The sequence below is a fragment of the Drosophila biarmipes genome, chromosome 2R (genome assembly GCF_025231255.1).
Source record: "Drosophila biarmipes strain raj3 chromosome 2R, RU_DBia_V1.1, whole genome shotgun sequence".
Classification (NCBI taxonomy): domain Eukaryota; kingdom Metazoa; phylum Arthropoda; class Insecta; order Diptera; family Drosophilidae; genus Drosophila; species Drosophila biarmipes.
In genome coordinates, this window is record NC_066615.1 from 14,158,286 (window position 1) to 14,172,133 (window position 13,848).

The 13,848-nt window shown below is 44.5% G+C and overlaps 1 protein-coding gene across 5 annotated transcripts in view; it reads left to right on the forward strand.

The window, feature by feature from the left end:
- Positions 1 to 13,848, forward strand: part of LOC108036901 (neurogenic protein mastermind) — a 72,312-nt gene that overhangs the window by 49,826 nt on the left and 8,638 nt on the right. For all 5 annotated transcript variants that reach the window (XM_017113281.3, XM_017113282.3, XM_017113283.3 and 2 more), the window contains one exon: positions 341 to 2,407. In XM_017113281.3, coding sequence (XP_016968770.3) covers positions 341 to 2,407 — 2,067 coding nt within the window. The remainder of the gene's footprint in view (positions 1 to 340; positions 2,408 to 13,848) is intronic.

Genomic DNA, 13,848 nt, shown 5'->3' on the forward strand with positions numbered 1-13,848 from the left:
TTAAAACATTCGAAGTTTATGTTGATCTTGTAAGTTATACAAAGTATACACAGTTTTTCAATTAAAATAAATTTACTAAATTAAAGATATTGTTTCTTAATTAAAAAGAAGTCGCGCTAAGCTTAATATCTGAAATCCGAGTCCTTTGAAATTATAATAGTTGCAAAGAAAAATTTTAAGAAGCGTTTTTTATTTCTTTTCTTTAAATGAATAATGAGTAAAACTTGTAATAAAATCGAATATATTTTAAACAATAAATATTTTTTCCCATAAACAATTTTTAATTATAAATTTGATTTATATCCCTAACTTAATTTTTATCCTCCTCTCTTCTTTGCAGCAACAAAAATTCCTGAAACGACCCGCGGAGGATGTTGACAATGGCCCTGACAACTTTGAACCGCCGCACAAGTTGCCCAATAACAACAACAATAGCAATAGCAACAACAACAACGGCAACTCGAATGCCAACAACGGCGGCAACAACAATGGCTCCAATAACAACAACACGGGCAACAGCGGCAACAACTCGAACAACAACAATGGCCCCAACAACGGCAACAATGGCAACAGCAACAACAACAACGGCTCAGAGAATCTAACCAAATTCTCGGTGGAAATTGTTCAACAACTGGAGTTTACCACATCGGCGGCCAATTCGCAACCGCAGCAGATTAGCACTAATGTCACTGTAAAGGCGCTGACCAATACATCCGTGAAGAGCGAACCAGGTGTGGGCGGCGGCGGAGGAGGTGGCGGCGGTGGAGGTAACAACAGCGGCAACAACAACGGAGGAGGCGGTAACGGCAACGGCAACAACGGAAACGGGGGCGATCACCACCAGCAGCAGCAGCAGCAACAGCAAGGCGGCGGACTGGGTGGCCTCGGCAATAATGGAAGGGGCGGAGGACCCGGCGGCATGGCCACGGGTCCTGGCGGCGTGGGCGTTGGAGTCGGTGGTCTTGGCGGCATGGGCATGCCCCCGAACATGATGTCGGCCCAGCAGAAGTCGGCCCTTGGCAACCTGGCCAATCTGGTCGAGTGCAAACGGGAACCCGATCACGACTTCCCCGATCTCGGCTCGCTGGACAAGGACGGCGGCGGCGGGCAGTTCCCCGGCTTTCCCGAGCTCCTTGGGGACGACAACTCGGAGAACAACGACACCTTCAAGGATCTCATCAGCAACCTGCAGGACTTCAATCCCAGCTTCCTCGATGGCTTCGATGAGAAACCGCTGCTGGACATCAAAACGGAGGATGGCATCAAGGTGGAGCCGCCCAATGCCCAGGATCTGATCAACAGCCTGAACGTGAAGTCCGAGGGCGGATTAGGACATGGCTTCGGTGGCTTTGGCCTCGGCCTGGACAACTCGGGCATGAAGATGCGCGGCGGCAATCCGGGCCAGCAGGGCGGCTTTCCCAACGGTCCGAATGGCGGAGCAGGTGGTGCCCCCAATACGGGCGGCAATGGTGGCAACTCTGGTAATCTCATGTCTGAGCATCCGCTGGCTGCCCAGACACTCAAGCAAATGGCCGAGCAGCATCAGCACAAGAATGCCATGGGCGGCATGGGTGGATTCCCCCGACCGCCGCACGGCATGAACCCCCAGCAGCAGCAGCAGCAGCAACAACAGCAGCAGCAACAGCAGGCCCAGCAGCAGCAACACGGCCAGATGATGGGGCAAGGTCAGCCGGGTCGCTATAACGACTACGGTGGCGGCTTCCCCAATGACTTTGCCCTGGGGCCCAACGGTCCGCAGCAGCAGCAACAGCAGCAGCAGCCGCAGCAGCAACACCTGCCGCCCCAGTTCCACCAGAAGGGTCCTGGCCCCGGAGCCGGCATGAATGTGCAGCAGAGCTTCCTGGACATCAAGCAGGAGCTCTTCTATTCCTCTCAAAACGATTTCGATCTCAAGCGTCTGCAGCAGCAGCAGGCCATGCAGCAGCAGCAGCAACAACAGCAGCAGCAGCAACACCACCAGCAGCAGCAGCAACAGCCCAAAATGGGAGGTGTGCCGAACTTTAACAAGCAGCAGCAACAGGTGCCGCAACAGCAGCAGCAACTGCAGCAACAGCAGCAGCAATACTCGCCCTTCAGCAACCAGAACGCCAATGCGGCGGCCAACTTCCTCAACTGTCCGCCAAGGGGGCCAAATGGCAACCAGCAACCCGGCAATCTGGCGCAGCAGCAACAGCAGCAACCCGGCGGTGGTGGACCGCAGCAGCAACAGCAGCAGCAGCAGCAGCAGCGTGGAAACGCCGGCAATGGGCAGCAAAACAATCCCAATCCCGGCGGCAACACCTCAAATGCACCGCAGCAGCAGCAATCGACGACCACAACGCTGCAGATGAAGCAGACGCAGCAGCTGCACATTAGCCAACAGGGTGGCGGAGCCCATGGTATTCAGGTGAGTCTCTCTTTTTATAGCCCCTGTATCGATGTGTAAACCCCTTTGCTTAAACAAGAGTCCTATAAACACCCAAATGGTAACCATTGCCTCTATGGAGCTTATCCAATAACATAACGCTACTTAATGCCATTGACACCTATGTAAATTTCCATGCATATTTAAGTTATCAGCGTAACGAAGTCAACAGCTTTTCACGAAAATCCCGACAGCACAGAGCAGCGACAGAGGCGGAAAAGCTCCTAGGGGTGGTTTTCCCACATTGAGTGAGACTCGATAGAGATTTTTCCACTCCAGCATTTTACTCAGCTCGTTTTCTCTATATTTATCTTTTTTTCCCCCACTTTTTTTTGTTGAGAAAGGATCATAAATCATGTTGGCGCAAACAAGCCCAGCAAACGAACCTTTGGCCGCTTTTCCCGCACTCTCACCGTCTTTTCTCTCTCTCTCTCTCCCTTTCTCTCGATGGCTCTCTCCATTCGCGTTTAACCCTCGATTTCCCATTTCCACTCGCCAGCCGAGTTTATCTCTGTCCATTAATTTTACCACACATCTGTTCATAAAATTGCTCGGCGACCTGGCGCTCGGCCTCAGTGAGTCCTCGGCAGCGAGCGAGTGGCCTTCTCTCTGCCGCTGCTCTGCCGCACGCTTTCCCCATACCCACTCCCCCCCTTGAATTTTCCGAGTTCCATGTGCGCCATTTTCATTACGTGAGCGACAACCGAACGTTGCTGGGTGGGAAAAAGGACCCCAAGGCAAAAAGGAGGTTTGAGCTTCCTTTTTAAGCAGAAATAAGGGTTTAATATCTGGTAAAAAACCTGTAAGAATGCGTGAAAAAAAAGTTAAGCTTATGCCCTTAAGAACGCAAACAAGGGATGCAAATGAAAACGTGGGAAGCCCTAGAAGATCAAGCAGAATAAAAGGTATTTGTAGTTAGAACAGAACAATCAAGCAGAGAAAATGCTAAAAGATTGATTGCTTTTTGTGAAATAGTAAAAGGAAACTAAGCTTGAAATGAAACATAAACGTGGTTTTATTTACCATTAATAATACATTTAAAGGAATTCAAAATTAATGTTTTTAATTTTTTAAAATCTTCTGAGAAATTAAATCTTTCTGAAAGTGACCAAAAAACTATGCTACATATTTTACCTTGATATCATTTAGTGTTCTAATATATTGCAGCCTACTTTTAGACACTTGTTTGGTGATTTTAGCTAACTGGGGATTTCCGTAACGAAAAAGGGTATTAAATACTCCATCTGTACATGTTAGTAACAGAACACAACTATACCATTTACAACCTCCCTGACTCCATGTTCTAAAACAGAGCCCCCTTTTGATCCTTATTTATTGTGCATTTTTGGCAACAGCTCCAGAGTGCATGGGCCCATGAACATTTACTGAGCTCCCTCATCACTCATCCATATAGTAATGCATTCATCACTTCATTGCACCGCTTTTCCCGCTCTCCCCCCACCAGTATGCGCCCCCTGCCCTTTGAGGGGCCCCATTTCCGGAAAAAGCAAGGGAATCTGCCTCACAAACGCAATATTCCCTAGCCACATGCATCCTCACACACCGAATCCTACATATATGCACTAAACCTAACCCATATTCATTATCCGCTCCAAATTGTTTTCCTGTTATTTCGCAACAACAACGACAACGCCAGCAACAACAGCACCAACATTTCATTTACAAAATGAAAGTGCAAAACTTTTTAAGTTAAGTTTCATGTCGCTGAGTAGTTTTCATCAGAGAACAGCCAAAAAGCATAAAAGAGAGAGAGGAGAAACGGGAAAGGGGAGATGAGATAGAGAGAGGGCAATAGAGATAGAAAGAGAGGACAAGTTGGTTTTGGCCTGGTCGAAAAAGGGACACGGCAACGGCATTTTATCCGATTTTTGGTCAGTTGCACTGCGAAAAACTTGCAGGATTTTATGCAGGAGTCATTAAAATGATTAGTTAAAAAAATGGTAGTAAATAAAGTTTTTATTTCAGTCCAGTTAGCAGGCTTAGCTGGTAGAGCTCTATCTAGCCTCTGCCGACACACTTACAGCATACAACAGCAGTCGTCGGAAGTCAAAATTTCGCTGTCTAATATCTCTCTTAATTTTCTTTTTCAATTTTTCACTGTGTATTTTTTCCTGGGCGCATTTAGCTCAAGTTTTGCCATGAATTTCGTTCATGCATTAACCCTCGGTTGCCTGAGACTTTTCCCTCTTAACCACCCTAACCCCGCTGCATAGGAAAATAGTTGAAGCAAGTTGAGTGCCGTAGCAAACGAGGGGGAGTGGAAAACAGTTTTGGAGAAGGCAAAACTTGTTGACGATTGAGATTGAAATTTTTCGGGGTTTATTATAATTTTTTATTTCGACTGCCCACCAGCCACTCAGTTTCCCCTTTAATCCTCCTCCTCCTCATTGGGGACCTTGGGGCCTCAAGTTTTCTGCCCGCACTGCGATTTTGCTCAGTGGATGAGGCTGTTGGTGGCTGCTGGCGGCTGCTGGCCATAATCAAAGGCTGTTCTGGCGAATCCTTTTGGCTCGCTTATCGGGCCAAGACACAACACGTATACACACTTAAGTCTAACGATATATTTGCATAGGACTCATTAAAAATGCCCCCCAACGAGGCGGGAGGCATTTGGCAACGGGGGTTGCAAAAAGCCAAAACAGCATCGGATTCAACGAGTTTCCTCGGCTCAATAATATTTTTTAGGGGGAGCAAAAGTTGTGTGGGGAAACCTCTTAAGTGCAAGAAACGAGCGGGCAAAGTGTAAAATGTACAATGAATATGACAAAGAACGGTGGCGCAAGAAGAAAGTGGTGGAATGTGCACAATAAATTAAGCCGGGACCAAAAAAAGAAATGGCAAGAATATAAAGTTGAAGTGGAAGAATGTGTGGAAAAAAGGAGCAACGGCAAAATTATACATTTTACTAATGAGGTTTCTTGCCCCAAAAGGGTGACAGGCCATTTCTAAAGGTTGCTCGTTTGGCAAAATTTTAATGGGGATTACTTGGAGTTTTCTTAAAATTCTGTAGCCAAATGAAATATTTAAACCAGAAATTTTATGTGAATTAAATAAATCAGAACTTCGTATTTAAGTTTATAGATACTTTTTATAGTTGTTGAAGGAAAAATGGCCAACAAACTTACAGCAAACAAGCGTTAATCCAAGAACTCCGCACTTTTAATAAGAAAAGAGTTGGCTGACAGCAAAGAATTCGAATGAATTTTATCAGATACTTATTGTGCACAATGACACTTACACGTATAGCCAAAGCAGCCGTGCAGCCGCAAAAAGCGGGCAACAACCAGACCAAAAAAACGACCGTAGCCCCGGCTAAAAGTTCAATGAATTCAAAATGTTGGCCATTTTGCATGTCCTGCATTAACTCGTTAAAATGCCAGCGACAACAGCGGGGCACTGTGTAGTTCTAGCCACCAACGAATTTGTGTAAAATACAATGGAGAAAAAAGAAAGCCAGGGAGAAAGGGGAGAAAGGCTTCGGTTGGGCGATCCGCAGGCGAAAGCGTCATCAAAATGCCAGGGCGCACAAAAGTATGCAGCGGAAATGTGCAAAACGTGAAAATGTGCGGAAATTATTCTCGCCAGGCAGCCGCAGAAAGAGACAGCAACAGGGACAGCGAAAGAGACAGCTAGAGGGGCCGAGTGGGGAGAGGGTCATATCTGATTTTATTACTTGGCCCCCGGGCGACTTAATGAAGTAAGCGAGAAATGCGCGCACATGCGACCCAGCAACTTCGAACTCCAAATCATCTTGTATCAAAAAACAATAAATAATTTATAACCTCGAGGAAGTGGAGATCTAGCATCCAGCATCCAAAGTACTTATAATGAAATGGAAAAAAGGCGGAAAAGGCGGCTGTACAATGCGCAGGCGCCAAGGCAATAAAAACAAATCCCCGAAATTCAGTTTCAGGGTTCGGAGATTCCCGAGAGCAACTCTTCGCATAACTCGCCTTGACAGGGCTTAGGGGGCCAGGACTTATTTGGCAGATTTTACATCTGTATAACGGCATTAACCTCTATAAATTTAACTCCCCCCAGTAAGTGGGAACTTTGGCCCTAAGTAAAAGCGAAAAGAGACAGCAGGCCAGCCTATTTATGAGCGGAAAACTTTCGGAAACAAAGGAAAACATGGTGTTTTCCCGGCTCTTTCATAATTCAACGAATTTGCCCGCTGTTGTCTTTAGGTATCCCAATTTTTGCGGATCTCGCTCCGCTTGAGATTTCAGTTTCAGTTTTGTTTTTCTGGCCCGGCCCATTACCAAACGCATTTGATGCTCTCAAAGGTCACATTATTTACCTTTTATATTCCCATTCGTGTCAGTTTCAGGGGGATTTTCACGGGTGGCTTGGGTTTGGCTCGGGTTGGCAAGATGGTTTTTGGCGCTTCGAAATGTTGCTAGCTGCGGAAGCGAAGTTTCGTAATATTTTCATTCTGCTTTTCTTCGCTTGCCGCTTTTGGCTGCGTTTCAATCAATTTGCAGGTGGTGTTGAGAGTTTCTTTTTTTTTTTGGCGGAAAGGTGAGCGGAAAAGTTGATGAACTTTGGCGGTATTTTGGGGTTAAGTGTTTTGGCAGAGTTTGAAAGTGTGTGAAAATCACTATATTCTGTCTTCCCAGTGCATTCAAAGTTGCCCATTTTAACACACATATGTCTTAAGTTGCCGCCTTGCAATTATAGTTCTTGGCCTTCTTTTCTGCCGCTCCCAGACTTTGAGGGATTATCCGGCAGCTTATGGCAGCAATATCAATCAGTTTATTCACACATCTCAGCATTTAGCTGTAATATTTCATTTTCCTGGGGCTAAGCCTGCTATCTATCTCACTTTTTTTGGGGGGTATTTGCCTTTGCCCTGGCTCACCTGGCCACTTTGATTGCTACCTTTCCGTTTGGACCAGCATTTCCCTGCGGCGTTTCCATTCAGCACCTCCCCTCAGCTATTTCCCCCCGCCGCCGGCATAAAATTTAATATTTGCGCGTGTTCTTAACCCCTCCATGCCCTGCTGTATCTATCTATCCATATATATATCTGCGTGTGGGTCTCCCCCTTCGTCGTGATTATTATGCCATGTAATCTGCTTCATATAACACTGAGATGAAGACGTGGCAGCAGGAATGCGTAAGCAAGTACTTTTAATACTTTCGCCTCCTTGGGGCACCGGGATTGCATCCACACACAAACATACTTTAGTCCCTTGCTAAATATATATAAATATTTCAGCCTTTAATCTATTTTAATGGATATTATTCGCGAGCAGCAAAGTTTTTCGCTGCTGCTACTGGTTTTGCATTTTATTTGCTATAATTTGCTTGTCGCCACTTGCTATTCAGCAGCCCTTATCCTTTCTAAGTTTAATTTTTCTAATCTCGCAGCAAATCCTGGTGGACGCTGCAAAGTATGCTATGCTCTTCGTCAGGCTCTCCTTTGTATCTGTGTGTGTGCCGCGAGCTGCCGTTTGCCTGTGTGTTGGTGTGTTTTCTGCAAACATCTCACGTCGCATATTTATAGGCTGCCAGGGCATAAAAAGCGATTCCAACTGGAGCCAAAGCTTGCCAAAAAGATTTACAAAATGTTTTCCGCCTTCTCCCTTTTTATTTTTATTCGGTTTATTTTACGTATATTTAGATTGGCTTTGGGGCACTGTAAAAACTTTCGCCTAGGTATCAGCTAGTCTGGTTCTGGTTCTGGTGTTTCCTGGCTCTAAAAGTTGGTTGTTATCAACAAATGCAGTCCCGTATTCAAATTAGTTTTTATTTGAGCCGGAGAGAAGGAAAAGCAGACCGAGACAGAATGGCAGACAAGGTTGACACACTCAGCTCATATCCAAAAACAAAGTATTTGCACAATTCGTTGAAATTTCATGCGCCACTCAGACGCAAATTCATGTAAAATGTAAAAAGCGAGGCAAAGCCAGTCGGCAGAGGGCAGTAGGCAAACAAACGGGTCTTGGCCAAGTGTAAATTCTGGCCAGGATAAGGGGGTATTGCACTTCCAATCCAAACCAAACACACACACATGCTCTCCGGCATTTGAAATTCCATTAAATTTTGTTGCTTCGGTCACACGCAAAATAATTTCCAGTGACATTTCCCTGGGTTTTCGTTGACAACCGAACTCATTTCATTAACTACCCAAACAGAACGCACAATCTGTTGCCACTACGCACATATAGGGCCATGTATATATCCTATATATATGTGCTGGGCCATAAATATGTCTGCATGGCCCTCGAACCCTTCGGCCCCTGAAAATCCGCCCCTCGTAACAACACCTTGGGCATCCCAACCAGCCAACCAGCCAGCCACCCACTGCAGAAACGTTTTGACCGGCCACTTTATCAAATTAATTACTTTGCCAACAGCCGGGATGAAGGAGAACGGGGCTTCCCCGGGAGGTCAAGTGGTCAGGAAAGTTGTTGTTCACTTACATTTGCCACACTTTTACGGCCATAACACGAAATCCGACTGTGGAAACGATGAGGGGATTGGCCAGGGGTTGCAGGGATCAAGTGGAATTATGGAATTGCAAACTGGATTTGCTAGGTACCAGGAACTAGGATCAGGAATGAGAAGAGATCTCTCTCAGGAAACATTAAGGAACTAAATACGTATCATAGGTTACTCTCCATGATAATTATTATTACTGAGAAGAAGTAGCTGCAATTCGAATATCAATCTCTTGACGTCAATTGGCAAACTTCGCAGGCGTCTCTGGGTATCTAAAATATATCCATACCAAGCACATTTAAACTCGGTGCACTGCAAAAACAGCTTCGTTGTACCTTAAATAGAAGCCGCCGCTGACGTCACTTGGAAAACATTTTAAATATAGACCGTAGAAAAAGTTGTCTTGTTTTTTTTCTGTCCCCCCAAAGGAAAATCAATATAATGTAGAAGCGAATGGTAACCAGTGTCACGCTAAATAATGAAGTAATTTCTGCTTTTTGTGAGCTGTTGTCGAATGGAAACATTCCATAGATACTTCGCCCTCTGAGATTATTAGCCCTAAGTTCTAATTTCTGCGAAAGTAACCTTTTATGCGACAGCGCCCACTCGAAAGTGGGAGTTTTCCTCTTAGGGCACACGTGGCGTATGTGTAATATTATATTGTAGGGGGTATATTCATTTGATCTTAGCTGCGTTGGTGTTCGCAGGGGGCGTGTGTAGGTGTGTGAGTGTGGGGGGGCGTGGCTGCGGTGCGTGTCTAATGCTCGTCACTTGAAAACTCACCGAGCCAAAGTAATTGAAAATGTAAATGGTTGAGGTTAGTGGCAGTGGAAAGCGGATGGAAAACGGTTGGGCGATGTGGATGTGGAATTGCGGAAAGTGAGTGAAATGTGAGTGCAAAAAAAGTAAAGTTTTCGGGAGTTCAGGGGATCGGCTTTAGTACGCCGAATTCCCTTCTCGGCGGTTTGCAAAAAAACTTTTATAATTATTAATCCCTTACTATTATAATAGAACTTATGAGCCGTTTTTCGTCCCATGATAAATTGTCTGAAATTCTTGAATTTCATCATGAAACAGCATGCCATGCATGCCCACCATTTTTCATTTGCGTACCGGAAAATCATTGCGAATATTCGCTTCGAATTTAGGTGAAAACGCAGAGCGAATTTTCATGCAGGTGATGTGCTGATCCTGAGGGGAAAAATGGAAAACAAGGGGCGGCCGGGCTTCTGCCAAATTTGCAGCTTTGCTTTTTTGTTTGTTGTTTGCACTCTGATGTGTCCTCTATTTACCTAAGTGTGTGTGTGTGTGTGTGGGAGGGGGGATATGCGTACGTGTGCGTAAATAAAATTAACGAATGTTGAACTTTCTGCTGACAAAGTTCCGGCACATGCATAAGCAAATATGTAGAAAATTTGCAAAGAGCAATTGATTTTCGATTTATCGAAATAGAGAGGAAATCCGGAATTTTTCTACTATTTTTACTTAAATATTTTTAAGGATCTAGGGCTTTAATTTCGTAGGTAATAATTTTAATTCTTAGATAAAACAATCTTGTTCAGTTTGTTGTCTAAGTGATTCATTTGGCTGAAAGATAGTTGAATTTATGGTTAATAATTCTGGCTATCTGCTACCCTTGCCTCACTTCTTCCGTGCTTCTTATTATTGTTCAAAATCACTGTCACGTTCTACCTTTGTTTTGCGAATCACTGGCTGAGTCAGAAACGCGCGCGTTTCTTTGGCGTTTTAATTTGTATCTCACAGATGCAGTCAGTCGAAAAGAGGCAAAAAGAGAGGGAGAATCGCAGCCAGAAGAATTCTCCTCAATGCTATTTTGATGTTGATCGTGCGCCGGGGTGCCTTTGTTCACCCATCTCTGTGGTTGTTGTTGCTGTTGCCATGCAGCTGCTTTATCTATCAGATGCCAGCTACATGACTCATCTGATCTGCGCCTTCAGCTGCGGATTTTCCGCTTTCAGCGCGCGCTTATCGTCTGCAGATAAGCTCGATATAACCGATACGATCTCATCAGATCTGCCGAGCTGCTTTGTTCTTTCGCAGAGATGATCATGATCTCGTTAATGCAGGAAGTCATTCGCTGCTCATATGATTACTATTATGATTGGGATCGGATCAGATCGGATCAGCTTGATCGTATAATGATCCCCATTAGCTGGCACATTATACTCGGCAATTACGGGCCAAATCAAACATTCGAACTGGGCACGCAAAATTTTTACACTAATTATCTGCATTTTCTCCACGCTCCAGTACACTCCACAACAAACGACTTGTTTTGCAGCGGCATTAAATTCCCATTAAAGCAACTACAGCTGCGGCTACGGCTACGGCTACGGCTGGGAATTAAAAATGCAATTGCAAATTAAATTTAATTTAAAAATCCATCAAGTCGAGTGAACGACTGGGAATGGCGAACTGCAAATGCCTTTTGATTTTTATGCACTCCCGCCTCGTAATTGATGAAGAGAAATGGCAAAAACGGCAGCTGCAACCACAGCAAACATAAATATAAGTAATGAAATCATTGCCAGATTAGGTTCTCTGCATACTATATAGCTGTCAATTTCCCACATTCATTATTCATTACTCAACATTCAGGGAAAATGGTTAATGGCCTTTGGCCCGAAAGCGAATGTTCTAATTTCTTGGAACTTGGCACAGCATCAAGAGAGGAAAATCATTTAGTATTTCTGATTTTATTCAAAAATATAAATTCATGGAATAGAGTATTCATTTCATTCATATTCAAGTGAATTTATTTTATTTTATATTTTTGAATGGAAAGGTTTACACATATTTGTTCTAATTTCTTGGAACTTGGCTGAGCATCAAGCGAAAAAAATTATTTTTTATTTTAGATGAAAAGTTGAAAACTGAAAAGTTCGTTTTCAGAAATATAAATTCATGGAATAATCTTTTTAAGGAATTCAGTTTAATTTTGTACTTTTGGGTGAAATGGTTTGCAAATATTTTCCTTTTATTAAAATCTGACCTTTTCTTTAAACTTTAATTAATATTTATAAATAAATATTCTTCACTGGAATTAAATTTTGAATTAATAATTATGTATACTAAAGATGCTAGTGCAAATTGTTTAATTCCAGCTTTTTAAACTGGTATATGACTATTTTGCTAGGGTTTCTGATAAATGGTGCTGATAAAAAGGCTGGTGGGTCGGTGGGTTTGTTCGACCCTGCCTCGTAAACTTTTGACAGACGATCCATTAAAATGTTTTCATAAATTTGCCACAGGTGTGCCTGAGCGCTGCATGTGCCGCCTATGGGTATTTATGTATCCGTATCCCAAAACCCTTTTGAAGTGAAGCCAACAAACAAATCGAAGTCATCCATCGGCCCATCGACCGGTAGCCAAAGCCAAAACCCCCAATAATTTAAGCCAGCAGCAGCAGCACCGTTCCACTGAGTGGAGCCTCCATTTCCACTTCGCCCCGCCGCCCCGCCGCCCCCACACCCCTTCTGACCCACATGACATATGCATATAGTGCAGTTCATTTTGGCCACCACACAATGCAACGCCGCCCCTTTGCCACTACATACGAGCATTTTGGGGGCCGCTCTCATGGCCATTTATGCCAAAATTTAATTTATAATTATTGCGAGTTTAATTTATGATCATTGACATGCTGCAGCAGCCGAACACACACACTCTCTCGCACACAGGGACATGGAAACCGCATTGAAGGGGGGTGGCTGGCTGGTGGGGGTGCTGGGCGAGTGGGTGGTGGGTGGCGGCCAGCTATTGTATCTATTCCTCGTTGCAAACCTCCGCCCTGCGCTGCAGATTGTCTGGCATTGTGTGCAAACTGCAACTGTTTCAAAAGTTTTTCTCTCCTCTCCACTGGGAAAACTAGGTTCCCTTGGGTGGCGGCAGGAGCAGCAGGATAAGGAAAATGGGAAATGGGGAATACGGGGGCGAAACTCACACCGCTTGCCGCGCTGAAAGTTGGCTGATATGTCGGCATCAACAATGATGACGATGACGGGAATGTGGATGTGAATGTGAATGGACGCGTTGCAGTTTTCCTGCATGCCTCTACGGGTGTGCGAGTGTGGAAAGTTATAACCCCACCGCCCAGGAGATTTCCCCACTCCCTCCTGGGGGAAAGCAGCTAAGGATTGCCTGCATCTCGGAATGCGAGTGGCATGCAGACTGTGCTGGGAAGCAATCAGCACCAGGTATTTGCCACCGTAAGTGAGCATAATTACATCAAATTGAACCCGAAGGGATTGGAAGGGTATCGGGTTAGATTTCTCCATTTTGGGTGTGGGGGATGAAATCACTTTTTGATGGATTATCAATCCATTGGTCATCTATTTGAAGGACTTTTTCCTAAAAGGTTACAGTTTTGTAGGTGTAATATCTTTACGGTAACAAGCTTGGGAGCTCCTGTAATACAAATTGGAATTGGTATTCGATGGTTGATCAGTCCATTGGTCTACATTTACAAAGGTTATTGGATGTGTGATCACCATTTACCATTTAAAAGGACACTAATGTTTTTGAAAGACAATCGTTGGGACTAAAAACCGATCACTTTTATCTACATCATATCAATTAGAAACATATTTCCCTTATAGCTAGGTTATGTGCCATAATAGCTCTCTTAAATTTTCATTAAAATCCGATTACCTTTTTGAACTCCCAGCCATACGACTTTGCGAGCCCCGCTGCTTTTCTGCCTGTCGCTGGCAATTAAAAATCAAATTCGCCGTGCTCTAACGCTTTTCCAAATGAGATTTCGCTCGTTCCCTATATCTCCCATCCCCCATCTCCATTCCCCGTCATAATTTTGTTAAATAACGCAGCGCGGACACCTCATTTGATGGGATTGGATTGGATGGGATCGTCGGGGAGCACTCCTCTTCCCAGCGGGGGGTTCGAGGCAGCTAGTTTATGTCACACAAATATCCAAT